Genomic DNA, 27540 nt, shown 5'->3' with positions numbered 1-27540 from the left:
GCAGTCGAAAGGATTTGACATACACATGATTGCACAGAGGTTGTATTGAAGCAAACTCGAATGAACTTTTGAAAAAGCTATCAATAGAAGCATCAAGGACACCTAATATATTCAAATGTGTCACAGATGACAAATCCAAACGGCTGACATTTGACTTTGAGTACCGGTATACTTCCGACGTTCTCCTCGAAGTGACGAGCAGTTCATGAAGTCATCATTATTTTTCTATCTGCCGTGCATGAGCGCGTCGACTTTTGTAGATTTGCAGGCTAGTTTGTCATTAGATTGACACTATTTCCATGCGAACTAAAGATACATTATATTGGACGTTGTTGCATGGTGAAGCAGTCAAAATATTCTGACGGGTTACCACTTGTTAGACGTTAACGCTGGGAAGCTAGCGGTTAGCTTTGATAGCTAAACAACCACTGAGACAGGCAGCGACAAGGCGCTGTCATCTAAGACAGCAAATATTCTTCTTTCTGGGGACAGAATCGGGTTCAAACATAGATCTATGATGGGAATGACCAGTCGAATAGAGTGCATATTTTTTAGCGAGTTTCATCCCACCCTTGGTCCAAAGATCACGTATCAGGCAAGTGAAAATGTTACACAGTTAAACATTAAATCAAACTTTTCTTGTTTAAACAGTACTGAAAACCCATATGGTATGAGTATATACATCGGGATTAAACACTTTGTCTTACATTAGGTCACATATGAGATTAAATGGCTTACACGCAAATTAGCAACTAAATGTTGCATATGAATAAAGAATCATATGTGTGCTGTCCTTGCAGGTTCCAGAAGAATATATATCCCGGGAGCTCTTCGATACAGTTCAGGTTTACATCATCACAAAACCAGAGTTACAGAATAAATTAATAACAGTGTATGTAATCAATCACGTCTTTCTTAATGAGTTATTTTTCATTGTGATCTCTGCTTATGTCCATATTTTTAATGTTTTAGCACTGCTATGGGAAAGAAGTTAATCGGTTGTCCCGTTTGCATCGAGCATAAAAAGTACAGCAGAAACGCCCTCCTCTTTAACCTTGGCCTGGTTTGTGATGCACAGTCCAATACGTGTGCCCTGGAGCCCATTGTCAAGAAACTTTCTGGGTACCTCACGACTCTGGAGGTTGGGAATGATGCATTTTTTACATTTATGATGCATTTTGCGGTAGCTTCCTGACGATGTGTGTGTCCTTATTGTGTTCTGTCATGTTGTTTTGCAGCTCGAGAGTGGATTTATCTCAAATGAGGAGGGCAAGCAGAATCTCTTACCCATCATGTCAACCTTGTTGGAAGAACTTAACGCCAAGGGAGCCTGCACCTTACCAATTGGTACTGTAACAATTCTATCCTACACCAAATGGCAGTGGCCTGGTCATGTAGCCATTTATTGACTTCTAGTGGTCTATTTCCTGCTAAAGTGACTGATATCGTCATTCTACTCCTGTGACTCCTATAGTAAACACAAGACTATTCAATTGGTTACATATTAGAATTAAATATGGGCTTTTTCTCTGGTATCTGTCTGTTTTAGATGAATCTAACACCATCCACTTGAAGCTGATCCCGCTACGCGACGAGCCTCTCATCGTGCAGGAATATGACGTTCCAGTTTTCATCCAGTGTAAAAAGCATTTTGTCAAATCTCAGTGGGATCTGACCACACAGCAGGTCAGTGTTTTTTGTACGGTAGTTGTGAGAGAGTTTTTTGTCTGTTATCAGTCGCAGTGACGTTTGCTGCTCGCTGCAGATTCTGTCCTACATTGATGGATTCAGGCACATCCAGAAAATCGCCGCTGAAGCGGACGTGGAACTGACTCTAGTTCGGATCGCTGTGCAGAATCTCCTGTGAGTACCTTATCAGTCGACGCCAGGTTCATAATCCACGACTAATAATGTGAGGTGACATTTGGGATCACAGATTGATCCATGTCAACGTTATCCTGTTTGTCAGTGGTGTTCAACATGCTCTCTTAATGCTTTCCAGGTACTATGGGATTGTTACCTTGGTGTCCATTTTTCAGGTTTGAACATGTGTTCATTATAAACATTTTTTTTTCTGCCTGTGCAAAACCTCCCATCATGCCTGATATGTCTCCTCTCTAGTTTTGTGTTCTGTGCACACCCTTGTCACTACTATGAGCTTTAGGCTGCACAGGCAAATCATCAACCAGTACAACACGTCTCTACACCAGAAGGTTTAGGCGGACGCCAGGACAGGAGCTGTAACATGAGAGCAGGACAGGGCCATAGAGGGCCGTGGGTCCAGAAGCAGAAGCAGTATTATCTGATCTGGGGGAAGAGGCAGAGCACTGTCAGTGCCCACCAACATGCCCTCAATCAGACCGCTGCTGTCTATGTTCCTAACCAGAATATAGCCTGTGGTTATTCTGTTATATGTGCATGACTGCACATTTCATCTCTTTAGACTGATGTTTTCCCATTTTGTTGCTTTTTTTGCCTTGTTTTGTCTTTTTTCAGTATTCTAATGTCTACTGCACCACTCCCAAAGTCCAGAGCCTGATAGATGACAAGTCCCTGCAGGACGAGTGTCTCAGCTATGTTACAAAGCAGGGTAAGAAGAAACTGATTCTGGCTTCACAGCAGGGACTTATTCATGAATTTGAATTCAGTGGTATTGATTTGTTGTCTGTCAGGTCAGAAACGTGCCAGCCTGAGGGACGTCTTCCAGCTGTACTGTGGTCTGAGCCCCGGAACCACCGTCAGAGACCTTTGTTCCCGCTATTCGCAGCAGCTCCAAAGGGTCGACGAGAGGTGAGTCTTTATCAACTCCAGAAGAACACTTTTTTTCCCCTGAAGGTCAAAGTCCTTATAATATATGTTGTTTCCTTCTAGGAAGCTGATCCAGTTTGGGCTGATAAAGAAGCTGATCCGACGGCTGCAGAAGTATCCGGTGAAGGTGATCCGTGATGAGAAGAGCAGGCCTCCTCGATTCTACACCGGTTGTCATAGTTATGATGAGATCTGCTGTAAAACAGGCAGGTTTATTTGTACTCATGGAGTTCAACTCCTGTATTTGACAGGCAAATATTGCATATTTAGACAACCTGTTGTGTATGATGTCAAAGTGATACATGTTCCAATAAGCTTAAAGGCCAATAACAATGATATATCCTTCCAGGTATCAGTTACAAGGAGCTTGATGAACGTTTGGAGAATGATCCAAACATCGTGGTGTGCTGGAAGTGATGTGACGTCAGTGGAATAGTACCCTCAACAAAGACCTCAGTGAAAAGATCGAGTATTTTTTTAAGTTTTGTCAGAGGAATTTAGCCTTTATTAAATTTGAAATGTGCCTTTTTTGGCCATGGGAAAAGTATCTATACGTGATAAAAGGAGCAGTCAACAGTGTTGTTAATGATCATGATAAATAACAGTGAGAATTAAAGGTCTCAAACTGCTGAAAAATTAATACTCATGTTGCGACAGTAACCTTAAAGCGTTTTTAATTTGTCTTCGCATATAAAAGAAATCCTATTTTAAATGTAAATATTATTTGTTCCATTATTTAATGATCGAATAAACTATAGAAGAAAGTTAATTATTCATCTTGTGAGCGTACACTATATCGTTCCCTTGACAAAATCGACCTATTTATATGGTGATGCACTGTCCTCTAGTGGCTGCCAGGTGGTACAGCTTGTTATGTGGCATGTTAGTAACCATGACAACGCAGGAAGCGAAAGCACTCGCGTTGACAAATCCTCTTGTTTACCAAAAGAGACGAATCTGGTAAGTTTGTCTTCTGTTTTGGAAACTGAAAGCCATCACAGCAATTGTTTGTGGAGGGGAGGTATGAAAATAACCAATAAAAACGAATTAGATAAGAACTAGTGCAGAGGCGCACAGTTAGTTATCCTGTGTATCCTGACTGTTTATTATACCATCAAAACTTTCGGCGCTTCTCCCAGGCACAGACAAATTTCTCATCCGCGTGTTTCTGGCCCATAGGAGAGCACCTGCACAGGCTTATCACGAGAAAAATAACATCAAAGAAGTAAAGGAGCTTTGCAAAGGAGCATTGCAATTGTTACATTGTTTTACAACTGCCTTTTATAATCCTGGAAGCAATTATTTCAACCAGTCAGCAACTATACGGACACAAATACCTCAAGGTAAGATATTGACCAGTAAAGACATGATATGTGCATCTGCTGCACTTGTGTCTGAAACCACACACTCGTTCCGTATTGGGCTTGAACACACCACTAAAAGTGTCATAAATATATCTCTTTTGGGTCATTTTTACTGTCTCAAGCCCAGATAAATCAGAATCCTCCCCGCATAGCAATCTTTTTAATTGAATTAATATTCCAACATTTGACCAAAGAGTATAACATTTAGTTATGTAGCTATAAAGCGTTTAAGTTAGCAAATTACCCTATTTTAAGCCAATTAAAAAAATAATCCCAGAATCAACAAAAAATCCCTTTTGCAGTTCAAAATATCTTTAAGTGTTTTTTGCTCATTTTTACCGTAAAGCTCAAATATACAATGCATGTTGGACGCTGACGTCATTCAGAGGCTTCTGGGACAGCCAATAGCGTCTTTCCTTATTGAGGAGTTGCCATGGCAACAGCGAAAGCCCACTGTAAACAGGAGATAAAATCGGCCTTTAGACAGTTATGAAGGTAAGAAGACAGCAGCTTGGGTACCTTTAAATTATCTACCGATTATTGGACAATTATAAATATACATTAATTAGCTGCGTAACCGCGGTCAAATATCGCTCAGATTAGCTTTGACAACGTTAAATAGTGATCATTTACCCGTTTTCATAGGTTTTGTGTTAGTTGATGTTCAGGAATCCTCTATTATTTGCAGTTTATAAACTACATTTAAACTAATTCGCTCTTATTGTACTTTTTTATATGCGAACTCAGCGAATTAAATGATATTAACATCATTTTTTGGCAGCTTATTATTTTGCAGTACCAACATGGACACTTCAGTTATTTCGCTTGTTGAAGCAGAAGGATTTATTCAAAGTCTGGAAGCTATTTCACTTAAAGAATTGGGCTCTCAACGGTAAAATGAACCAGCAAATTAGCTACCAAATACTGGAATAAACCTTTCAATAAGGTGTATTTGTGTCTTTCACAGGTGGTTCAGGCAGCATGAATACATTGAGAAACTCAATATGCAGGCCATATTGAATGCTTCAGCCGCACACGATGAGTTTGTCAAAGATATGCTCGCATCCTATGGAAAGGTGAGCGTTCCAACAAGTCCTATCATCAAACAAAGGTGCAGTAAATCAAGTTATCTCCTTCCCTCTTCAGATCCCTGTTCTGGTCCATGAAATGATCATCATTGAAGTGTGGAAGCAACACGTGTTTCCCATTTTGTGTCGACTGAGGGACTTTAAGCCCAAGAACACGTTTCCTCTCTACATGGTGGTGCGTGTAGATTGAGATGCACAACAATGACTTGTGCACAGCGTATCTTTAATCCATTTACTATGTCTCTTAGATCCACCACGAAGCCACGGTCATAAACCTCCTGGAAACAATCATGTTTCACAAGGTAAGAACTGAAGTCTTTAAGTAGCATCACTGGATCTTTAGGTGGATGATGTTTGCGTGCTGTGTAGGATTGTTGTGAGGCAGCTGACGGTTGTGTTGTTGACCTGGTGGATTACTGCCACCGCAAACTCACCCTGCTGGCCAGCAAAGCCACCAGGGAGGGAGCGACGCACCGTGACCAAAGCAGCCCGAACATAAAGGCCACAGAGTCCTCCATGGAGGTAAAGTGCCATCGTCTTCAGATCTGGCCTGCTGTCATTGTGCAGACTTCTGCAGACTGTTTCATTCGTTCACTTACACTGTTCTTGGCCTGGCGAAGGAGTTGAAGATGCAGAACGCTGAGCTGGAGTTTGAAATCTCTCTGAAGGCTCTGTCGGTGCTGCGCTACATCACAGATCACGTTGAGAGGTAGGGCTCCGGCGCTAATGGAGGGGGCAGTAGATTAATGTGGCACCTCATCATTTGGAGCGTACGGACCCCCAGTGGATGAAAGTTCTAAACCCACTTTCTCTTAATTGACTGGTTTTGCTTTCTGTCCTTTCAGCATCAGTGTGATCAACCGCCTGCTGTGCACGCACAACATGCCCTGTGTACTGGTTCAGCTTATCGACTGTTGCCCTTGGACGCGTTATAGAGAAGGTCTGTCCTGTCCTTTCTCCAGCTACATTTATCATAAGCGATCCCTTATGGATCTCCCCTCTGTCTGGCTCCCCCTGTAGATGAGCTGGAGAAGTACATAAACGGCAAATGGCAGACGATTCCCGCTGAGGACCATTTGAAGATGTCAAAACTGGATGGCCAGGTGTGGCTCTGCCTGTACAACTTGCTGCTGAAGGGAGACTGCCAGAGGAAATACAACTACAATAGTTTCAACAAGAGTCAACTTCTGAAGGTGCTGTTGGATCTGTGCACCACTAACAGTTCCCTCCTCCTCTGTACATGTGTAAACGGAAGGAAGCGTGTGTCCTTTAATTGCTAACGACACAGACTCCATTTCCAAGGGTTGTTTTTCCTATGATGCTTCCTCCTATTATACTTTTGTCATCCCTTTCCTGTTGCATTAATTATAAAAGCAGAGAGCCTGTTGCATCCTCTGCCACGCTGCTTTCCCCTCACAGGAGAGCGTTCTGATGCCACTGTCCCTCTCTGCTCCAGCTCCGGGGGTTCCTGACGGAGGTACTGATCGATCAGCTGCCCATCCTCCTGGATCTGCAGCATTTCCTGGCTCATCTTGCCCTCACAGACCCAGCCCCCCCCAAAACAGGGCTCACTTTAGAGCAGGTACACGCTCACCCAGCACACCTCTAAGTACACTGAAGGGCCCCCCCCCCCTTATGTTCACCTCGGATTCTTGTGCAGCTCCCAGAAATCCGGAACCACATTATGCAGCAGAACTCTGAGAAATGGAAGGGAATAGCCAAGTATCAAGCCAAAGAGACCTTTAACCTGTCTGAAAATGACCTGAAGATTCAAGCCCTTAGGTAGGTTTTTGCACCACTTCACTAACACAGGTTTAAAAGTTACAATAATTTAGTTTTCTGTCCATTTTTTCCTCACCAGTCTGGCCCAGACTTACAACCTGGACGTGATGGAGAGTTTGCTGCCTGAAAAGCCCAAATGTGGCTTCTGTGGCAACACGGCTTCTAAGCGATGCTCTCGGTGTCAGGGGGAGTGGTACTGCCACAGGTAGGACGCCACAGGAGAGGGCAGATTACATCTGATCGGCCGACAGAGGCTGTAAATGCCGGTTTGTTTGCTTTTTTCAGAGAGTGTCAGGTGAAGCACTGGCCCAAGCACAAGAAAACCTGTCAGCTGCTGGTTGAAGCCTCAGAGAAGATCAAGAAAGGCCTGCGCATCGAGTGCAGAGGGGAAGAACAGTGAAGCTCACCAACTCCAGGCCTTCCTGCCTTTTCTCCTCTATGAGTGATCACACCCAGCTAAGCTGGCGCTCTGCTGCCACTCTTCTAAGCCTTCAAACAACGTTCAGGTGTTGTGGAATTGTTTAACTAAAGTGATTGTTCTGATGCCTGCTGGAGTAGGGAGAGTTATTCCATTGGAAGCTGCAGTGTAGGTGGTTAGTGTGTTTACGATGTAAATAAGTTTATTCAGATGCTGGAGCTGTGAAATCTGGGTTGAGCTGTTCTTTGTTGTAGGAGGAAATAAAAGAAATAAAAATGAATTGCTTTGCTTCCAGTCCCAAGGCTTGTTCTTCTGTCTGGTGTTAAAAACTAATTTCCTTTCCTTAAGTATTACAATGTGAAGACATTTTACTGCTTCCAGCTGGCTGAGCTGATGAAAAAAAAATCCAATTCTACTTATATGGGAAGAACTTCCGGTAGTCTTCCACTCCGACTGTTTCTATCGGAAAAGTGAAAATGTGCACATTGTTTTTTAAACTATATATACGTCTATAAATTACTCGAACATTGAGCAACTTCTGCTTGCAGACGTGGTGCTTTCAAGTGCCAACTATCGTGTCGGATTTTCCCCCGTCATTACTCAACGATGCTAACAGGAGACTTTTAACAAATTATCTTATTTATATCATACATCTATTTTTTTTAGAAATGCAGTTTACGGCAATGAAATTTAATCACGGCATTTTGTATTTACTACACACACATTTTTTATTTTTTTTTTACATTTTTTTTTTAAATAAATAAATCTCTGACTTGATATGCAATCGTAAAATTGTACTGTATGCGTTTATAAACTTATGAAATCCCCGATGTGATTTCATGTTTTCCAAGTGTTTTCGACAACCCTCTGGTGTGATGGGGGGGGCTCCGCACGCCCACTCAGCTGTTCTGAAGGCTCAGAAGCAGCAACAACCCCCCCGAAAACCACCCAGTTCGAGCTCATCTCTCTTTCTTCCGTCATCCGCCGCTTCAGTCTGAAGATGTTGGTGCAGGATCCGCCTGCAGCCGCCACCATCGCGGCTTGACTTCCGAGGCGCAGCCGGGAGCTCTCGCCTCCGCTGCGCACGCCCGCGCGCACACGCCCGCACATCTGACTAAAGTTTTGAACCGTGCGGATGGAAGATCTGAGACGACGCCGCTTCCTGCGCTCCCTCCGTAAGTCGAAGCGGAACTTTTGCTTCTTTTATTGGCGATTGATCGATGGTTTGAGGGGGTTGCAGCGAACCTCGAAGCTGGGCCCGGTTTTTGTGTTTTATTCTTTCTCGCAGATGATCAAACGTTGGAGTTCTGTTGAACTTCTGTCTGTCCCGTTACATAAGATCGAGTCCTGTGTTCGAGCAAATGATCCAATAAATGGATCAACTCTGTAGCCGTCCTTCAAAGTGGCAAACAAACTGTATAATGTTAAAACCCGCGACCTCTTAGACCGTATTTACACAATAATCATTGCTTTGTTTAATGTGGACATTTGATGAAACATGACGTGGCTAGCGGGCTGCCTATAGTTATTATCTTTAGCCTTAGCTTTATTAGCATCGGCGTGTTTATCATAGGCACCGGTTTTATATAAGATTGTCCCTTTAGAAAATACAAAGTTTGACGCTTTGGCATATTACCAGTCACCTTTTGCATGTTCAACGTCCCTGACGTTGCATTTAATGTATATTTTCCTTTCATTACAGGGTAACCTCAACCTCCATCCACCCACAGATGTTGGAACCTTTTTTAAAAACCCTTTTAGGAACATTTTATTTGTCTGCGACTAATTATAATATGAGTTGACATCAATCATTTTAACAAGAAAAGTCTTTCATTGCGGAAGGCGGAGGCAGCCAGTCTACCTTGACATTATTGCATTATGGTGCGTTTTTATGGCGATATCGGGACAGTCGGGCTCTGAGTGATGTGATGTCTTGGGAGGAGTTTATCGAGCTCCGTGACCTCAGGTCAGGTCGAGAGCAGGTAGGCCTAACAAGGTTGCCATGCTCGCCACCGCGCCTGGAGAGGGCCAACGCCGTGAGGATAAGCCCCGGGAAGGTCCCAGACCTGCTGAGCAGGGCGGGCATCATCAGGGTCCTGAGCAGTGCCCAGGACCCCCAGCTGACCGAGGAGAAGGGAGAGGGACACAACTTCCAGCCCTGCAGCAACGCTCAGCCCACATGGTGCGACCTGTGTGGGGACTTCATCTGGGGCCTGTACAAGCAGAGCCTGCGCTGCTCCAGTGAGTCACAGAGGTGTCGAGACAAGAGTTGTATTTTAGAACACTGAAATTCGTCTTTCCGCTGGCCGATTCTTCTAAACATCTTAACTTCCTCTACTGAGCTCTGGGTCGTGTGAAACTTCCCTTCATCAACTGAAAGTGGCTGCGGTTTTTGTTGAGCAGAAGCAGGTCAGAGACGGGCGCCAGTAGATGTTAATCTGAATGTGGAACCACCATTCAGCCGTAAGGGGCCGGAAAAAGAAGTTACACACTTCGATGGAGGAAAACTTATCTTTGGGCGTTCGTGCCAATTGTGCTCTGTGAGGACGGAGCCCAGCTGACATCACGCCGTGTGGATGTTGGATACCGACGGTGTATTTTTAGACGTCTGTGCCTGTTGGTTTGACCTCTGTGCTCCCCTCAGACTGCAGATTCACATGCCACTACCGCTGCCGCGCCCTGATCCGCCTGGACTGCATCTGGGACCGAGGCTCCGTGGCCGACCACATGTGCGTCGTGGAGCACACCGTGGAGACGGATACGAACGTGGTGAGTGACCTGCGAGGCTGGCGTGGAGACCGGGTGACTGTCTATTACCTAAACATGATGGCAGGTCAGCAGGGAGGAAGAGCAGCCGGTCAAATAAGATTATAAAGAGAAGTAAAGGTAGAGAAAAGTAAGAGAAATGCTAAATATGATAAACAACAATGTCCATGAGCTGTTGACGTTATAAAGGAGGAGGAGTTGAACTTGCTCTCTCCCTCTGAGTTAAACACTTGTTGCTTATCAAATTATGACTGGAATGTAAAACCCCGCACATGTTTCTCATCAACTTTTTGGAAGCGTCGATTTGCTTCTAAACGCTATTGAGGACTTTTCACATGCAGCAAGAGCTCGCCCTCCATTTCACTCCCCGAAATAAAATGGTGAATAATAGCAAAGGAACGTTCAAGTCGTTTAAAAGTGGCAAAAGACCTGAGATACAGACTCGAAATTGTTGTGGACAGAGGTCAGTGAACACATCATGGATCAGATGAAAATCCAGAAAAAGAGCAGGTCGAAGATTCTTAATGGAAAGAAAATATGACACCTATCAGGACACATATGAGCTCATATTGATTTACAAATATCTACTCCTCCTTTGTGCATATTTAGTTATTTAGTCAGATTGGCTCCCTCTAGTGGACTAATTTGTCAACACCTCCACATCTGCATGAGGGACATTTCTTTGCTTAAAAAAGGATAAATGAGAGCTTGATTTAAGGTAAAAATTATATTTAATAAAATTAAACCCAAAAATTCAGTGTTCTTCATTAATTAGTAATTCATCTAAGAATCTAACAGATAAGTAAGTCCTAACTTGAAGATCTAACTTGAAGATCTCCCACGTTAACATCAAGATCTATTCATATTTAGATGAGTTTTACTCAAGCAACGAGTGATTTTGTTAAATGTTGCAGTATGAAAAAGCTGAACTGGTGGACGGTGTGTTATTAAAACGTGTATTTAATGGACAGACGAGTGTAAAAGACTAGCGGATATACAGGAAAAGGCTGGTCCGTATAACTACATCAGGTCGTGGGTTCAGGATTATGACGGCTGGGGGAGTACAGTAAAAATGTCCTCGCAGAGATAGAAGAGCAAACGTGTGTTTCGCCATGACGTGAGGTCCATCCGTGGGGGGGAGTGGGGGGGTCTGGGTGTGGTGAGCGCCGGCATTTCCGCCTCTCCTCCAATCGTATCCCTCCGCGGAGGGTTTGTATACTTTCCAAACTCAACCGAAGCGGCCCGGGTGGAGCCTCGGCGGCGGGGGGGGGGGACGACTGACAGGGCGGAGGCACGGACACATCCTGTTTCACACAGACTAGGCTTTCATTCTGGAGACGTGGCTGCGCGACAGCAAATATAATACGAGTTTTGTTTTTAAGGCTGGTTTTTTTCGTCTTCTAATAGAGCCGCTCACCGCCATTGATAGCAGCCGAATCACCGTTAAGCTAGCGCTGAAAAGTTAGTCGAGTGTAAACTTCCGCGAAGTAGGGTTACATTTAGGATTATCACCGTAGCCATGATGAAAAAATACGCCAGTAAGACCGGCGAAACGCCGTCTTTCGAGATGACCTGGGGAAGCTCCACCAGCAGCGGCTACTGCAGCGAGGAGGACTCGGACTCCGAGTTCGAGCAGTTCTTCACCGCCCGGACGTCTTTCTTTCCCAAAACCCGGAAAGCTAAAGTCGAAGCTAACGAGAAGAAGGTGAGAGTTGGACCCGAATGGGCAGTCGGTTAAAAATATTCCCGTAGCGGGGGAGGTTAGCAAGTCGGGATCACTTCAGAAAGTTTAATCATTTTTTAATCGATATTTTTGACCTGTTGCTAAAGTTGTTGTGCAACTGTGGCGTTCAGGATCCTCTTTTGAGACCCGTAAAAGTGCCCTCCTGTCGGGGTTTTTGCCGGCCCCCAGCTGAGGTCCTACCGAGACGAGTCTAAATGTCATTCCCACCCACGCTTTTCTGAAGTTTCTCAAAAACAAATGATTCACGGTTCTTATCTTTATGACCTGTCCCTGCTGTCACACACACCCACTCGTGGATCAGATTTGCCTGTTGAGAAATAAAGGCGCAGCTTTTTTTGTTGTTGCAAAACTCCTGTTTGGAAGCCATGATTGTTTGACTGTCTTGCCCCCGCAGTTCGAGTTTCTGGGCACAGTCAGTGGCAGCATCTGCACGTCCACCCTTCTGTTGCTTATTTAGAGAATCAACCCGGTAACTTCTGTTTTGTTGGTCTAAATGCAGGTGCTTTGTTTGGGTGTGTGTGATTAATAAACTCATCCTTCATAGTAAGTGGAGAAATGTGCACAACCAGTGAGACAGCTGGTTCTGAGCCCCACTGAGTCCTGTTGGTTTTTTCCTTCTGCTCGGGGAAATGACTACTGATATGGAGTCACAGGAAAAACCTAAACCGAGCCAACAGTAATGCAGATTCTGAGGCGTGACTGAAACATGACTGGGTCTTGCGGTTGATGAGGCAGCTGACTTGACAGGATGTGCCTGTGAAACAAGGGAGCACATTGTCTCTCCCAGTGGTGGGAAAGCCAGGGGGAAAGGCTATTAATACATGAGTACCAAGTTGGGGAATGCAGCGGAACTGGCGCGGCAGCCGATGTAAACAGCTGTTGCACGCCGCCCTTAACCCCGCCCCCAGCCCCGCCCCCTCCCACACAGCAGCCCGCTGATTGGCCGGAGCTGACATCATCGGTTTCCGCAACGTTGTCCGGAAGTTGAGAGTCTGATGCAATCTGGTGGTCACTTCTGTGTAGATTCGGGTGTGAAAAGAAACAAACAAAAAAAAGAACCAGCTCTAATGTTATTATTTATGAGTGTGTGTGTGTGTGGGGGGGGGCTGTAGCTTGCGTTCCAACTTTTCACCCGGCGGCAGCACATAATATTTTTTTCTCCATTTTCTGATAGACACAGTGTAGAAGACCACCTCTACACTGATGTATAATTATCTTAGAATCAAAATGTCTTCACTCGCTACAGAAAATCACATTTTTGTGACGCGTGACCGTATCACGTGACCTTTCCTTCGCCCCACGAGTTCCGGCCTCGTGGGGGTGAACAGCACCATCTGCTGGCCTAACGGTGCAACTGCGCTCTTTCAGGACGAACAAGTTGAATGTGTGAAGGAAGAGTTGACCACTGCAGAGCTTCAGCAGAAGGTGAAGGAATATAATGCTCAAGTCAACAGCAATCTCTTCATGAATTCAGTGAGTGGTTTGTTCGTTTGCCTTTGCATATGCTCATGTTGTCCTGTAGCAGATTTATCATCTGTGTAATCTTTTTTTATTGGTGTCAGCAGAACAAAGATGGTTCCTACACTGGTTTCATAAAAGTGCAGTTCAAGTTGGCGAGACCGGTGTCTGTCACGCCACCTAAGAAAGGAGGTCATGACAGCAAAGGGAAGAAGGGAGGCGGAGTTAAACGTCGCACTTCTTTCTACCTGCCAAAGGACGCGTCCAAGCACCTGCACATTAGCTCGCGGACATCCTCTCGGGAGGTCATCGAGGCTCTGCTGAAGAAGTTCACCGTGGTCGACAATCCTGCCAAGTTTGCCCTGTTTGAGCGCAGCGAGCGCCACGACCAAGGTATCGCTGCTTCCTGACAACGTTTGACTCAATGTTTTTATTCGGTTTAACCACCGTTGTGTCTTCTTCAGTTTACATCAGGAAGCTGTCTGACCGCGAGCGCCCCCTCCGTCTGCGGCTGAATGCTGGACCCAACGAGAAAGTCCTGAGTTTCGTTCTGAAAGAGAATGAAACTGGAGAAGTCAATGTACGTGGAGACAGAATATGAGAGGGAGGCTCCCCACACAATGTCATTTTGTTCCATCATCTCACTTTTCCTCCTCCCCACAGTGGCACGCCTTCTCTATGCCTGAGCTGAAGAACTTCCTCCGCATTCTGCAGCGCGAAGAAGAGGAACACATCAAGCAGATCGTGCAGCGTTACGCCCTGGCCCGCACCAGGATGCAGGACGCCCTGGCGGGCTCCACTCCTGGCTGATCCCAGTGCGCTCAGGGGAACCAAGCGTGCGTCTTTTGGCTGGACAGTCGCCCACCAGGACCTGACCAGTCAGGACTGCATCCAAAGATCCCGGAGAACCTGACCCAGAACGCCTCTTGAGTAAAAGAGAGAGTGAGACAGGGCGCGAGACACTGAGAGAGAGCTAGCGCGAATGTGCGTGTGAAATGATGCGAGAGATGAGAAGTGCCTTCCACCTGGAGAGTCTGATGTGCCTGAGAGAATGAGAGAAGCAGAGACTGGCAGAGGAGACTGTGGGCCCGTCCAGTAATGTTAGTGGTTACTGTTGAAGTATCCTGCGTACCTCAGCTGTGTCCCTTTAACTTTAAAGCCCTTTTTCAAGTTATCCTTCAATTCTCCCGAAGCAAAAAGTCCATTTGTTTAGTCTTATGGTTTGTTAAGCTAATTTGGTTCTGTGCCAATGCAACAGTTTGCCCCTTTTCCACGCTCTTATTCTGGTAAGAAGTTAAATACACATCTGAAGCTGGAAGGTACTAGGATTTGACCCCGTCTCCAAAGTCTGCCACGTCCTCTCAACACCCCGATGGGTGCACCTTTTTTATTTTTGTCAGTCGGTGAGCTTGACTAATGCATGGACATTTGTAGGAGTCTGAGTGTCAGAGCAGTGCTTCAGTGACTCTGTTTGACTGGAATCTTGTGTGAACTTTGCTATACACGTGTTTCACTGGAAAGTCTTTGTCATTCCTCATATGTTTTTTATTTCTGTCCTTTCAGCGAAATTGTCTGTCCTCTGCTTCTTTAAAATTCCAATTCACACTTTCACAATGTAGCGTCCTGAAAAATGTGCACAGCATTAAGTAAAGAAATTTTATTTCTATCAAGTTTTTGCTTATTCTTTGAGATTAAAAACACACATGCTCCGTAGATTTCGTGGTAGTTTCCCTTTAAGTGAGCAGGTTCCGCTTATCCGATCAGCTGATCGCTTCATTAGCAGGCTGAGAGCTAGCATAACGTAGCAGGTGGGGAAAGCTGTAAGATGAGGCGGCCGTATATTCTTGTATGAGAAGGTACGATGTTAACCACAAGCACGTTTGCAATAGTCACGGATGTTGTGTCGGTAGAGATGATCTACAGTTTGAGTTTGTCTGGCTTGGAGTCATTTGGCTAATGTAGCTAACCTGCGTCAGTGGCTAACAGGCTAACTTATCTCACTGAGCAGGTATTGCTGGTACCCGTTCATTTACGTGGTTTAGTCATTTATTTTTCTGTAACGGCAGTGTTTTGGGCATCCATTGCCAATTAATGATTTAAATCAACACAGACGACCTGCACAAACGTGTAATGTTCGGGCCCACTTGGCTAGCTAACGCTAATATAACGTCACCTGGATGGCATTAACTGACACTGCATAAGATTGTTTGTGTTGTAGTAATGTTGGTTTTACAAGTGTCAGATTTGTTCGAACAACCCGCAGCGTTAATCCGGCCTGTCAACAAATGGGCTCCGTGTTCCTCAAACATGACTCTTCCGCAGCCTGGTTGTTTACACCGAATCTGACCGGAAGTGTGTTTCCTTTGCTTTCCAGCTCGATTTGACTCTAACCATGCCTCATCTCTGAGGATGGGAGGAAGCGGATCCAAAGCCAAAGGAGTGTGGCCCTTCTCGGGCGGAGGAGCCGGAGGGGACGCCTCCACCGACGGGAACGAGCAGTCTGTGGCCCGGACGAGAGGCTCCAGGACGGCGACGCCCTTTGTTTTTACCCGGAGGAGGTGGGTGACACCGGCCAGACAGCTGCCCTCTACCCTGGTTGGGAATCCTGCCATAGACTTTAATTCAGCCTTCTCCCTTGCTGATTTCATCCTTAAAGCATAACATTAAAGCAGATTTGTGCCACGCAGGCTGTTGGCAGGCAGCGCACAGCGTTTCCAGCAAACACGGCGTGGACGGAGACGGGAAGAGCGCCTCCGCACCGCTCAGCCCACGCTGACCAAATTCCCTGTGCTGACGTGTAATTTCTGTCCTCCGGTCGTCTCGCCAGCTCTCTGTACTACGACGAGGACGGAGACCTGGCCCACGAGTTCTATGAGGAGACGGTGGTGACCAAAAATGGCCGGAAGAAGTCCAAGTTGAAGAGAATCCAGAAGAATCTGATCCCACAGGTGAGGGACGGCTTGTGTGTGTGTGTGTGTGTGGCGTTGTGTGTGCGTCGGTCAGCCTCTAAATGTGTGTTTTGCTCACCAGGGGATTGTGAAGCTGGAGCATCCCTGCATCCATGTGGATTTTCCCATGATCCTCTGCGAGGTGTGAAAAATGATTGAATTGAGCTCTAGTCAGACAGTGACACGGACATAAATCCGCTCCATCACCTTTGCATAAGTAGTGACAGTAACGGTCGTGGACCCGCCCTGAGAGAACACGCCAGCGGAAGAGTTTATCATGTGGGTTGTTCTGCAGGGCGAAACAGCCTCCACATGAAAAGGGTTTCATAGTTTTTGCCTTGTGTGTGTGTGTGTCTCGGGGTGTGTGTGTGTGTGTCGGGGTGTGTGTGTGAATGTTTGTGTCGTCTTGTCTGACTGTTAGCTCAGACCTGCACTAGTGAACACAATGTACTATTTTTCCTGTATTTTAGGGCAGATTTCTCAGTTTAAAATACTTGAATAAATTATATATTGAACTTGAGTTGTTTGTCTTGAACTGTTTCATCATCTATTCAGTAGTGGAGGGTTTGAATGCACAACGGAGGGAGAATCACCGTTAAAGTTGCTGTAATCACACAATCGGCACCCCACTAAGCTATTTGTTTTCTTACAGTTTAATATTAAAAGATAAATCGGAACAAACTCGCCACGTCTGGTGGCGCCACTGTGGACAGTAACAGCTGTCGGCGTTAGAAAATTGATATAAATAACTGCAACTGTTATAAATGGGGAATATTGATGTAAACGACACCTGACCAGCAGCCGCAGTGGTGATCACATGGATTATTAATAGGAGGCGCCATGATGGTTGAGGGGCAGTCATGAGATGTCCATTATAGCAGCCGTCGCATGTAAAAATGAACGTTAAATTTAACTCTGCTGAGCTGCTTCAGGGCAGAGAAACTACTGTGCTTCCTTTACAACACCTAACAGGCTCGATTTCAGGCAAAAATCAACAAAAAAACAATTTAATAACCTTAAAAAACATATATATAATACGGGCCACGGCCTGTAGGGGGCAGTAGTGGCCCAGCCCTGTGCTGGTATTTGTGTCGCACCTCCACACTGTAATACCAGTTTTGTAAAGTCCTTCCTGCAACAAAAAAAGACGCCCCACGTAGTTCAGCGTTGCCCGAGGAAACGCCGTCGTGACGGTCTGGCTGCTGGTAGCCATCAGTGTAAATGGATTCATCCTGGAGGATTCCCATAAAAGCCCAGAGCTTCCCTCTCTGGTGTCTGTAATCATGTGGAATGTGGTCACAAGCGTTTCCCGGTCAGAGGTCGGCCCCTTTGATGTGTTCCCTCTGCTTGGCTTCGATGCCTTGCTCAAGGGCCGACCGCTTGCGGTGACCGGCGTGACCGTGTAAAACGCTCTCAAACCTTAGGGGACTCTCATCAGGGTGTGTGTTCTGGTCATTTTAATCATCATTTCCAGAAGCAGCTCCCACTGAAGGCCCTGGGGAGGGGGGAGGGGGGGTCTAATTTCCCTGCTATTGTTTTCACTTCCTGGCGTTCCCTGACTTCTGCTGATCTTCAGGGGCCAGAGGTCAACGGGAAGCTGAGGGAGATGGAAACCAAGCCCTCCCTTTGTTCCGTCGCCTCCCCCTCCCCTGGTTCACGTGTGCGGGGCCGCGTGTTCCCCCGCCACACGTGGAGCAAGTGGCCGAAGAACCGCTGACACGCCAGGATGAGTCAGCAAAGCCCAGGGAACAAACGGCGGAATCAGCTCTCACATCTCCCTTCCAGGCCGCCACCTCGGCCCTGGTCATGCTGCCATGGCAACGCCCGGCTCCTGATCTGAAGCCTCAGAATGAAGCAGCTCTCTGTCTCAATGTCTCCCAGTGAGGACGACCGTCCAAGGTCCCGGTTCTAATTTAGACACTTCTTTAAAAATAGGTCAAACGGTCATTAAAACAGATATTTATGTGTCAGGGGCTGACCCATGACCTCACTCACACCAGACCCCTGGTTCTGGACCCTCCTATATGCTGGACTGGCCCACTCTGGAATGTGGTACTCCAGCGGGCGGCAGCCAGTGGCTGTCATCGCGCCTCAGGCATGCAGATGCCACCGATGCCTGCGTTTGAAGCGTGCTCAAATCAGCAGAAGAAGAAAATGCTTCAGCTAAAAAAATCATTTCACGGAATGTAAATATGTGTGTTTTTAAAAATAATACTGTCAATTTTGATTGAATGGTCATGGAGCATCGTTGCTAATCGTTGTTTAAGCTGCCATCAGTGACACATTTGTTCCATTAAACTGTTTAAATGCAACAACTGACAGTTTCAATTTAACTTCATTTGCACAACTACCGTGACATCATGACTGTCTCCAGGGCGACGAACCACCCTAAGAGCCAGTTGGCTGGCTCATTCTATCTTACATTCAAACGTCTCTTGTTTGATTATATTATTTTTAAAGTGTAGACATCATTTTTCGGAGCGGAATATTTTGGCACAAATAATTTTATGTACAAATCATCAAAGAAACCCTTTTTTTTTTGGTAGCTCAAATGAAGCGCCCGCATTGTTTCCGAACACCACAGCGTGGATGATCTATATCTGATCGTAATGGATCTGAAAGGTCACTGGATCAGAATGGTCGGCTTATTTTAGGGATGCGGCACTAGTCTGGCTCCGCGGCCGCTCGCAGGATCCGTTTCACGGCGGCGGAGCCGAACTTTCTGGAACGGCTCATCCTGCGCGACGCTCGGACGCCCGACAAATCCAACCGTGCACAACCACCATAAAAGTCGAAGCGGAGGTCCTAAACAGAACACGTCTGGATTTTTAAGGACGAGTGCGGCGAAGAAACACGCCGATAGTCGCTGACCGAAGTTTTTAGGATGTCCGGTTGGTTCAACCCCCCCTTTTCCTCGCTCCGAATGGTACATCCTGAAAGTAAAGTCGCCCCTGACTGACAACGTCGCAGGGGGCAACTGGGCTTCTGGTCAGTCCGCCGAGGGGACCCACTCGGGGGTTAGAGGATCCTCCGTCATCTGGCCTGGAGCGGGGTAATAAATCTGCCCCCTTGTCATCTTTATATCCCCAAAAGTCATGCTCGCTTTGATGTATTCCCACTTTGCTTTGAGACTGAGCGGGTTGGTTTTTGGGAATGCTTCATTCTCCCGGTGAAGGTAGGTTTTTCTGTTCGCTGCTACCCGGACTAAAGCAACTTAATAAGTCAGTTTAAATTTAACATTCAACTCAAAAATTAAAACGCGAATCATTTGCATCTGCAGAGACATTTGTTTTTACCCGAGTGACATTTTAAATCTGCTTTTTTGGGGGGGGATAATATGTCGGTATTGCATGTTTTGTTTGTATTTCTGGGAGTTTTCGATGACGACAACCATGAAATATATTCAACATTTAAAATAATGACACCATTTCTGGCCAATAGTTTTTTTTCTCCCCCTACGTGGTTCCAATTTGCGTGCACAGCATGGCCTCTGCAGGGCATTTAAATCCAACACTTTGAGTTTACTTTTATCTCTCTTGAACGATCATTGAAGCCCTCTGACTGATCCTCAGCCTTTGCTGTGATTTGTAGAGCAGAGAGTGACAGTCTCATCTGTCAGTTCGCGCTGGAAGACATGATGTTCTGGAGTCTGCCTGACTGGAAAGTCCTGCTGCTGAGCATCCTGCTGTGGGAGCACCTTTGTGCCCAGGAACTCAAACCCACCGCATGGCCACTGTATTCAAAAAAGCCTCTCCTCCTGGCTTGGAATGCTCCGACCGAGGACTGTGCCCCGCGGCACGGCATTCCCTTCCAGCTGGACTACTTCCAGATCGTGGCCTCTCCCAACGAAGGCTTTGTTAGACAGAGCCTCACCATCTTCTACAAGGAGCGGTTGGGCTTGTACCCCTATTTTGAGCCAGATCACACTCCGGTGAACAAGGGGCTTCCGCAGTTGGTTAGTCTCACGCAGCACCTGGACAAGATGAAGGAGGGGGTGCAGAAGTATATACAAGACCCAGGGGCCAAGGGGCTGTCGGTTATCGACTGGGAGGAGTGGCGGCCCCTCTGGGTACGGAACTGGGACACCAAAGATATCTACCGCAGACATTCGCGAGAGCTGGTGCAACAGAAGAACCCCAACCGGTCCCCGGATGAGGTGGCAAAAGTGGCCCAGCAGGATTTTGAAAAGTCTGCCATGAAGTTCATGCTGGAGACGCTGAGGCACGCCAAGAACCTGAGGCCCAACCAGCTCTGGGGTTTTTACCTCTTCCCTGACTGCTACAACCACGACTACAGGCGCACTCTGGAGAACTACACCGGCCGCTGTCCCGACGTGGAGGTGGTCCGCAACGATAAGCTGGAACCGCTGTGGAGGGAGAGCACGGCCCTTTTCCCTTCCATCTACATGGGCACGGTGCTGCGTTCCTCCCCCTTCGGGCGGCAGTTTGTGCGGAACAGAGTGAAGGAGGGCATGCGTTTGGCATCATCGGGGGACGGCCTGGCACGTCCTGTCTTTGTGTACACCCGGCCCACCTACGCCAACTCCCTGGAACCGCTAACAGAGGTTAAACTTTAGCACCTTTGCTCCTAAATGTACTTTTGTTGGCTCAGGTGTTCTTTATTTATTTTCTAACCATTGTGATGTGCTAAAAATGTTTACACTAATATGCAGCGCCGGTTGGAGAGGATGTGAACCTTTTTCCTCCCGGTTACACTCTCATTGAAGGTCCCCAAGTCAACACCGCCGCTTTGCTTTCTTTACCTCCAATCACTGCATGCTCCAGCTTTTCCTTATCGGCCACTGCACCTTCCTGTTGGGTGCAGCAGAGGCACCCCCGTATCTCCCAGTAACTCCAATTTGTGCAGAGTGGGCAGGATGGGTGTTGGTCAGACACCCTCTAAACCATTTCCGTGTGGAAGACTGAACAGATAAGGGATGTTCACACGCAGTCGCTTCTGCCCCGCTAACATTTGGACCCGCGCGCGCAGCATCGTGTTCATCCCGATGGTTGAACATAGCCGGTGTCATCTGTTTCAGACCGACCTGGTCTCCACCGTCGGGGAGAGCGTGGCTCTGGGAGCGGCTGGGATCATCATGTGGGGAGACGCCGCCTATGCGAGCAGCAGAGTGAGTGTCTGCATGCCAATTAGGAAGCCAAACACAGTAATCAGTCAGACATTAGCTACAAATGCGACCACAGCCTTGAGCCAGGCGGCTCTGTGGCGTTCATCGATGGAGGAAGTGGTGAGGGAGTTTGTCCAAGATTCAGATGCATGCCGACGCCAGTTCGTTAGCAATGCGAGGGATTTCTGTCAGTGGTCACGTTTAGTTCATGTTGCATCCATGCTTCTATCTATAAAGTCAGTCTGCTTACAAGCCATAATTGTTTGTGTTGAAATATAACTTTTGCTGTAATTCAGAGCAAAAGTTATGACAAATTCTAGTGCATAACCATTAAGGAGCCATTTTGCTTGGACGCTTTACTACATTTTGATACAATCTGCTGGTTAAAACCTGATGTTGTAAACATTCTTGACCTTTATCTGTTATATTTCCTGGTGTGCTGATTCTTTTTTTCATGTGCCCCCTTCCCACCCCCATCCCCACCCCCAGGCCAGCTGCTCCAACCTGTCTGTGTATCTGCAGAACCCCCTGAGTCAATACCTCCTCAACGTCTCCACGGCAGCAGAGCTATGCAGCCAGGCTTTGTGTGGTCTCCACGGCCGCTGCCAGCGCAGAAACCCGGACAGCGACGTTTACCTGCACCTGAACCCCCTCACGCACACCATCACCAGCCAAAACGGGAGGCCGCAGGTCACCGGCCAACTGGAGGAGGCGGAGACGTCGAGGCTTCGGGCAGAGTTTCGATGCCAGTGCTACAGCGGCTACGACGGGGAGGACTGCGACCGCACGGACGCTCTGTCGCGGGGGGCCCGTCTGCCGGGGCTGCAGTGTGCGACCTTGCTGATCATCTATCTGCTCCTCTTCTGAAACGACATCAATGCAGCCACCAGTTCTGTCCCGGAACACAAGCCCACCCGAAAAGAAGGAAAGTTGTGGAAAAGCTTAATGTTTATAACGGTGTAATCTTCTCTACACGACAGAGGGCTCGCGGGAAATGACCTTGTTTACATTTTGCTCTCAATCACTGTTTCCCAAGGTGTCCGATTCCATGTGTCTTTCACATAGGGGCCTTTTTATTTTTTTTTCTGTGGAGTTTAATGAATGGGTCGATGTTTGCGAGGATACTGTGGTGAAAGTGGGGCTGATGCACTTAAAGCCAGTCGTAGCACAATTTAGTCGAGGTGCTCTTTTTTTCAGCTCAGCTGCGGCGTTCCTATTTATTTCAAAGTATTTTTTATTTGTGTTATATATATACATTTATACACACACACACACACACACACACACACACACACACACACATATATATATATGATTTTAATGTGCAAACCAGGACTACTATCTTTCAATTCTGACACATACTAACCAAATTGTACTGAACTTTGCTGCCATCCCTTTTGGAAACAGTCACTTTTGGCCCAAACTGAATTCTCACTGCTCCCTTCTGCTCAAGGTGTGTTGTGTGTTTCCCCACATTTACAGACCTCCTTTAGTGAATGGATTCCAAAATAAACTTGAAATGAAACTTTTAAATAATCCCTGAATGTCTTGACTGTTTCCACCCGATGTCTACCATCTGCTGGTGGGTTGTGAGGACGTCATCTCTGGTCACCATGGAGAGGCACAGTCAGCTTGTCTTCAGGGCAGTGTGTAGTTTGCAGTCTGGTGAATTGTGCCCCCCTCCCCATTTAATTATAGGGTTCTCTTAAGCCTAGGGTTATTTTTTGCCGCTTTTAAGAGTTGAATGAGGCATATATTTAAATGTGAACGAGACATAGTTAATTGTGGCCCTCCTGGGAACCCTCATGCCTCCCTGGACAGGCCTCGACGGTAAAACTCGTGCAGTGTATATGTGTGTGTTCATAGTTTGATTCAAAAAATAAAGTTAATTTGTGTGGCGTTAACGCAGATGCCTGTGACTTTAAATTTGCTCCTGAAACTCGTCTCTGTTATTATTGGTTATCAAAAATCCCTTAACGCCACCGGAGTCAGCCCCGATTGGCTGGTCTCGGTTTATTTCTCGCTTGTGATTGGTCGCTGGAGCCATCGATGAGTTCGCGTTTTCTTCCCCTTTTCTACCCTGTCACGCGACTGAAAGTCTACGCCTGAAACTCCCAACTGAGCGGCAGCGTTGATCAGGTAAAGTTCTCTGGAAATCTGTGTTTATATCTGGTTGTGTTCCATCCTGCTGTGCAAACACCACGTGTTGATGACGATACAGATAAGATAAAGACTTCTGAATACTACTTTAAAAAAAAGAAAACTGGTTTGGAGGAGAAAACGGAACTACTAGTCACCCTGTTAAAAACCCAACAAGAAAGCAAACACGTTTGAGCTATGTTGAACTCTGAGAACGCGTAATATTTTCATATTTTGGCGTTTCCGAAGCTGTTCAACATACAAATGTGCACGCAAGTTAAATCTAAAATTGTCCTTCAGATGTGTAACATGAACACTTCAGTAGATTTTCAAATCTACAGTGTGGTGCTATAAACTGCCACTAGGAACCAGAATTGATTAACATAAATTAACAGGACAAAAAATGTGTAACCCAACGCATCTGCGTCTGTGTATAGTTTACAATGACATGAATTAAAGATGTGTTTGAAACATTTGGTCGTTAAAATAAACTTATGTATGTATGTGGTGGATCTAAACTTTTCTACTGGCTCTTTTTGGCAGAAATGACGACTTCATTTCATCATGAATTGCTGCTGCTCTTCCTCCAGCTGACCCGCCTGGTCATGTGCCTGCAGCTCAAGGCTTCGCCTTTCTCCGAAGAGCCATTTGTCACCATCTGGAACGCCCCCACCGCCAGCTGTTTAACGCAGCATGGCGTGGATCTGGACTTGAGCATGTTCAGCATTGTCCACAACCAGCACCAGAGCTTTATGGGTGAAGACATCACCATCTTTTACGCTGAAAAGCTTGGCCTCTATCCGCGGTACTCCGGCCAGAAGGTGGCCGTCAATGGCGGCGTGCCACAGAACGCCAGTCTCGATCGACACCTCAGGGCGGCTTCTGAGGATATCCGCTCAGTAATCGCTGACAAGGATTTCCAGGGCCTGGCTGTAGTGGACTGGGAGAGCTGGAGACCTGTTTGGGACAGAAACTGGGACAGTAAGCGTGTGTACCAGGAGGCATCAAAAGCTCTGGTGAAGGCCAGGCACCCAGAGTGGCGCCCGGAGCAGGTAGAAGCTGCAGCGAGGGCGGAGTTTGAGGAAGCCGCGAGGAAGTTCATGGAGGAAACTCTTGAACTGGGACAGAACCAGAGACCAAACGGGCTGTGGGGCTTCTACGGTTTCCCTAGCTGCTACAACAACTACAGCCCGCAAAGTGCACACTATACGGGGGAGTGTCCAGAGGTGGAGAAGAAGAGGAACAGCGAACAGCTTGGGTGGTTATGGAACGTCTCCTCCGCTCTTTACCCTGACATCTACCTCAGCCTTGAGCTGCGCGATCTCCATGGTGACGTGCTCCAATACAGCCGGCACCGCATCCTGGAGGCCATGAGAGCAGGAGCTCTGGCTCCGTCTGCGCCGTCCGTCTTCCCCTACACTCGGATGGTCTACACCTACTCACTAGATTTCCTCTCACAGGCAAGTAGATGGTGGTTGGCCCCGGGCCCCGGGCCCCGGGCCTTCTTCAGATCCAGCTGTCTGACCCGCCTTTCTGTGGTTCTGCAGGAGCACCTGGTCTACACCATCGGAGAGAGCGCTGCTTTGGGATCTGCCGGGGTGGTGCTGTGGGGAGACAACGACTTCTCCAAATCGAAGGTAAATCAACCTCCCTGTGACCGCGGTTGGCCGACTGTGACCTTTGACCTCAAAAAAAAAAAAAAAAAAAGCCAGGAGAACTTGAGGATGCGTGAGGTAAAGATGTCCTCCTCAAAGATCTAGATATGTCGCCAGGGTCAAAACCAGCAAGTTTGCACAAACAAACAACTGTAGTTGGAGCCTCGGGCTCTCTGTGTGTCGCGATGAAAAAGAATCTTTCTGAGGAATGTCTGGTATGAGCCACTTTTATTGACAACAAATCCCACCAAAAGACCCCAATATCCTTTCATTACCTCTTTAAAGCTTCCAAACATGGCAGATGTATTTACAAAAGATTAAAAAGTAGACTCGTTCCCTTAAATACGCTGTGGTGGGAGACTTCTTGTTGTTTTCTGCCACCCCCCCCCCCCCCCCCCCCCCATAGGCAACCTGCGCCGCCATCAAATCCTTCATCGACGAGACGTTGGGTCACTACCTGGTGAACGTCACCACGGCCGCCGCCCTCTGCAGCCAGACTTTGTGCTCCTCTCGGGGTCGATGCCAGAGAAGAGATCCCAGATCCAGGACCTACCTCCACCTGGACCCCGCCAGCTGGAAGGTGGTGTCTGAGAGGGGGGCCAAGAAGAGCTACAGGGTTGTGGGACGGATGAGGACGCAGGAGCCGAGGCTGATGAGGGCCCAGTTTGAGTGCCAGTGTTTCACAGGGTGGAGGGGGGAGAGCTGCTCCCAACCCATCCAGGAATAAAAGGGATTTATTTAACTTTTCTATAAAAGTGATATTTATTTTCACCAAAAAAGAATACTGATTAGTATTTACCTCTAAACAGCATCATCAATCCTGTTTTTTGAGTATTTTTAAAAGGGGAGAGTCGCTGGTGCAGCTTTGCGACAGCAGATGGCGCTGCGGAACAAGCAATCGGGAGGAACCGGCGTCAAGGTCAAAGCTGTGGCTGACAATAAAACAAGATGTCAAAAACTAAGAAGGTGGAGGAAAAGATAATTAAGTTTATATGTCAGAGGGTGATGACATTTTAGACCAAACTGCAGCAGTTAAAGTGTCCCAGATGAATCGGAGTCACAGTAACAAACAAGCCGAGCGCCGCTGGATGATCTGGATTGATTTATGAGCGAGCGGCCTTGTCTTATCTGAGAGCAATGCTTTTTCCCTGGTGTTTTTTTGGCTGTAATTTCGTGCCTCGGCCTCCCTCCCATCCCCTCCTTCTGAGGATTTGTACTCTGGAACAACAGCCTCCCTCAGCATCCTGCTGGGTCCAGCTTTATCATCCCTGGCTGGGCTGTGAGGAAATGAGGAAGAGATGGACATTTTTGGGGTTTTTTAAAAAGCTAAAAGGGAATATTTTCAGCCTGTGTGCTTTGCAAAAAAACAGTTCTAGGATTTAATTTTGTTTTCATACAGCTCAATTGGCTTTTAAAGACCAAGGACAGATTTAATGTGCACCCTGAAACATTGTATGTACCTGCAGTCGGGCGGCGTTGGCAGGAGAAACAGAAAAGGGCTGATTGAAATTCAAAGCTTTCCCGAGAGCTTGCATTCTTATTCTGATCATTACTTTTATTATTATTTTCTCCACCCTGACAGCTTTAACCTCACTTTTCCTGTAGACGACTGAAATGATGTTAGTGCAGCGTACCTGTTAAGAATAGATTTGGCTGGATTTAAAGTCAATTTTTTTGGTTTAAAAGGGAATTTTCTGCCTGTATTTGGAAATGTTCTAACATAAACCCAGCACTTAACGTTTCGTACGCACCCATCTACGCATGTGTAGCTATATAGCTACACCCTGAGATTTATTTGTACGGAGGGGTCGTTGCGTGCACTGACCGGATTAATGAAAATAGGAGACCAAAAATGACCAACGGTTTCTCTAACCCGGCTCTATGACCCCACGGTGTTGTCAATCCACGGAGGTGACCTCAGATCTGCTGTGATGTGTTTCAAGGTCACCCCATGTGAAAAGCCCTGTTATATCCGGTTCATCTTCAGATGTGGACGCATGTGACACTATTCTACCTTCTACGGTTCTACCCGGGCCGTGAAATCAGAGACATTACAGAAAAGAAATGGGAAGACCAGAAGAAAGCTCCCAGCGTCCTCATTCATTTCCCAGCATTATTCTGATGCACAAATTTGTTCCGTTTGTTTGTTTTTAAAAACAGAATCGGCCCTGTTAACCTCACCGTAGCGTCTCCTTGTCCACCCACTGGTGAGCCCTGTGTTGTTTCCTTCCTTCTCTCCTGCACG

At 46.7% G+C, this 27540-nt stretch overlaps 6 protein-coding genes across 14 annotated transcripts; all 6 read left to right on the top strand.

Moving 5' to 3' along the window:
- Nucleotides 1-171: 171 nt before the first annotated feature.
- On the top strand, nt 172-3582 carry nprl2 (NPR2 like, GATOR1 complex subunit). Its single transcript, XM_003973332.3, has 11 exons — nt 172-595; nt 801-892; nt 973-1141; nt 1239-1347; nt 1550-1686; nt 1766-1863; nt 2003-2039; nt 2497-2590; nt 2673-2790; nt 2872-3014; nt 3158-3582. Exons 1-11 carry the CDS (start codon nt 515-517, stop codon nt 3223-3225), a joined length of 1146 nt encoding a protein of 381 aa, XP_003973381.2. The 5' UTR covers nt 172-514; the 3' UTR covers nt 3226-3582.
- A 423-nt stretch (nt 3583-4005) lies between these two features.
- Nucleotides 4006-7754, top strand: zmynd10 (zinc finger, MYND-type containing 10). Of its 3 annotated transcripts, none has more exons than XM_029826724.1 (13): nt 4006-4151; nt 4954-5064; nt 5140-5248; nt 5319-5435; nt 5509-5562; nt 5630-5782; nt 5881-5969; nt 6106-6200; nt 6281-6453; nt 6717-6842; nt 6921-7042; nt 7122-7247; nt 7328-7754. In XM_029826724.1, exons 2-13 carry the CDS (start codon nt 4976-4978, stop codon nt 7440-7442), a joined length of 1368 nt encoding a protein of 455 aa, XP_029682584.1. In that variant the 5' UTR covers nt 4006-4151; nt 4954-4975; the 3' UTR covers nt 7443-7754. The 3 variants fall into 3 exon arrangements, with proteins under 3 accessions (XP_029682584.1, XP_029682583.1, XP_011612307.2); XM_029826723.1 differs by lacking the exon at nt 4006-4151 and adding an exon at nt 4547-4667; XM_011614005.2 differs by lacking the exon at nt 4006-4151 and adding an exon at nt 4669-4687.
- Nucleotides 7755-8427: 673 nt separating this feature from the next.
- Nucleotides 8428-15094, top strand: LOC101063011 (ras association domain-containing protein 1). 4 transcript variants are annotated; one of them, XM_011613969.2, is made up of 7 exons: nt 8428-8635; nt 9163-9701; nt 10105-10229; nt 13339-13443; nt 13533-13821; nt 13893-14008; nt 14092-15094. In XM_011613969.2, exons 2-7 carry the CDS (start codon nt 9389-9391, stop codon nt 14236-14238), a joined length of 1095 nt encoding a protein of 364 aa, XP_011612271.2. In that variant the 5' UTR covers nt 8428-8635; nt 9163-9388; the 3' UTR covers nt 14239-15094. The 4 variants fall into 4 exon arrangements, with proteins under 4 accessions (XP_011612271.2, XP_003973380.2, XP_029682346.1 ...); XM_003973331.3 differs by having other exon boundaries at nt 8432-8635; nt 13536-13821; XM_029826486.1 differs by lacking the exons at nt 8428-8635; nt 9163-9701; nt 10105-10229 and adding an exon at nt 11479-11931.
- A 41-nt stretch (nt 15095-15135) lies between these two features.
- Nucleotides 15136-16896, top strand: tusc2a (tumor suppressor 2, mitochondrial calcium regulator a). 2 transcript variants are annotated; one of them, XM_003973330.3, is made up of 4 exons: nt 15136-15284; nt 15803-15986; nt 16256-16376; nt 16459-16896. In XM_003973330.3, the coding sequence occupies exons 2-4, from the start codon at nt 15838-15840 to the stop codon at nt 16522-16524; spliced, it is 336 nt and encodes a 111-aa protein (XP_003973379.1). In that variant the 5' UTR covers nt 15136-15284; nt 15803-15837; the 3' UTR covers nt 16525-16896. The 2 variants fall into 2 exon arrangements, with proteins under 2 accessions (XP_003973379.1, XP_011612270.1); XM_011613968.2 differs by having other exon boundaries at nt 15229-15436.
- A 2425-nt stretch (nt 16897-19321) lies between these two features.
- hyal2a (hyaluronidase 2a) lies at nt 19322-23427 on the top strand. 2 transcript variants are annotated; one of them, XM_011613966.2, is made up of 4 exons: nt 19322-19428; nt 19968-20940; nt 21415-21504; nt 21991-23427. In XM_011613966.2, exons 2-4 carry the CDS (start codon nt 20011-20013, stop codon nt 22366-22368), a joined length of 1398 nt encoding a protein of 465 aa, XP_011612268.1. In that variant the 5' UTR covers nt 19322-19428; nt 19968-20010; the 3' UTR covers nt 22369-23427. The 2 variants fall into 2 exon arrangements, with proteins under 2 accessions (XP_011612268.1, XP_003973433.2); XM_003973384.3 differs by having other exon boundaries at nt 19324-19551.
- Nucleotides 23428-23549: 122 nt separating this feature from the next.
- Nucleotides 23550-27048, top strand: hyal1 (hyaluronidase 1). 2 transcript variants are annotated; one of them, XM_029827115.1, is made up of 5 exons: nt 23550-23640; nt 24184-25100; nt 25188-25277; nt 25702-26025; nt 26105-27048. In XM_029827115.1, the coding sequence occupies exons 2-4, from the start codon at nt 24186-24188 to the stop codon at nt 26020-26022; spliced, it is 1326 nt and encodes a 441-aa protein (XP_029682975.1). In that variant the 5' UTR covers nt 23550-23640; nt 24184-24185; the 3' UTR covers nt 26023-26025; nt 26105-27048. The 2 variants fall into 2 exon arrangements, with proteins under 2 accessions (XP_029682975.1, XP_003973432.2); XM_003973383.3 differs by having other exon boundaries at nt 25702-27048.
- The last annotated feature ends 492 nt before the right edge of the window (nt 27049-27540 follow it).

Source organism: Takifugu rubripes, chromosome 19, assembly GCF_901000725.2.
Source record: "Takifugu rubripes chromosome 19, fTakRub1.2, whole genome shotgun sequence".
Classification (NCBI taxonomy): Eukaryota; Metazoa; Chordata; class Actinopteri; order Tetraodontiformes; family Tetraodontidae; genus Takifugu; species Takifugu rubripes.
The sequence above is the reverse complement of the archived record's forward strand: the minus strand, read 5'-3'. Positions and strand labels throughout refer to the sequence as shown.

Coding starts and splice junctions, on each gene's coding strand:
- nprl2 (XM_003973332.3), top strand. CDS start 515: ATGATGGGAATGACCAGTCGAATAGAGTGCATATTTTTTAGCGAGTTT. Junction 596..800: donor GTCCAAAGATCACGTATCAG/GCAAGTGAAAAT, acceptor CTGTCCTTGCAG/GTTCCAGAAGAATATATATC. Junction 2,591..2,672: donor CAGCTATGTTACAAAGCAGG/GTAAGAAGAAAC, acceptor GTTGTCTGTCAG/GTCAGAAACGTGCCAGCCTG.
- zmynd10 (XM_029826724.1), top strand. CDS start 4,976: ATGGACACTTCAGTTATTTCGCTTGTTGAAGCAGAAGGATTTATTCAA. Junction 5,970..6,105: donor ATCACAGATCACGTTGAGAG/GTAGGGCTCCGG, acceptor CTGTCCTTTCAG/CATCAGTGTGATCAACCGCC. Junction 6,201..6,280: donor TTGGACGCGTTATAGAGAAG/GTCTGTCCTGTC, acceptor CTCCCCCTGTAG/ATGAGCTGGAGAAGTACATA.
- LOC101063011 (XM_011613969.2), top strand. CDS start 9,389: ATGTCTTGGGAGGAGTTTATCGAGCTCCGTGACCTCAGGTCAGGTCGA. Junction 9,702..10,104: donor GCAGAGCCTGCGCTGCTCCA/GTGAGTCACAGA, acceptor TGCTCCCCTCAG/ACTGCAGATTCACATGCCAC. Junction 13,444..13,532: donor GCAATCTCTTCATGAATTCA/GTGAGTGGTTTG, acceptor TATTGGTGTCAG/CAGAACAAAGATGGTTCCTA.
- tusc2a (XM_003973330.3), top strand. CDS start 15,838: ATGGGAGGAAGCGGATCCAAAGCCAAAGGAGTGTGGCCCTTCTCGGGC. Junction 15,987..16,255: donor TTTGTTTTTACCCGGAGGAG/GTGGGTGACACC, acceptor TCGTCTCGCCAG/CTCTCTGTACTACGACGAGG. Junction 16,377..16,458: donor AGAAGAATCTGATCCCACAG/GTGAGGGACGGC, acceptor TTTGCTCACCAG/GGGATTGTGAAGCTGGAGCA.
- hyal2a (XM_011613966.2), top strand. CDS start 20,011: ATGATGTTCTGGAGTCTGCCTGACTGGAAAGTCCTGCTGCTGAGCATC. Junction 20,941..21,414: donor CCCTGGAACCGCTAACAGAG/GTTAAACTTTAG, acceptor CATCTGTTTCAG/ACCGACCTGGTCTCCACCGT. Junction 21,505..21,990: donor CCGCCTATGCGAGCAGCAGA/GTGAGTGTCTGC, acceptor CCCCACCCCCAG/GCCAGCTGCTCCAACCTGTC.
- hyal1 (XM_029827115.1), top strand. CDS start 24,186: ATGACGACTTCATTTCATCATGAATTGCTGCTGCTCTTCCTCCAGCTG. Junction 25,101..25,187: donor CACTAGATTTCCTCTCACAG/GCAAGTAGATGG, acceptor GTGGTTCTGCAG/GAGCACCTGGTCTACACCAT. Junction 25,278..25,701: donor ACGACTTCTCCAAATCGAAG/GTAAATCAACCT, acceptor CCCCCCCCATAG/GCAACCTGCGCCGCCATCAA.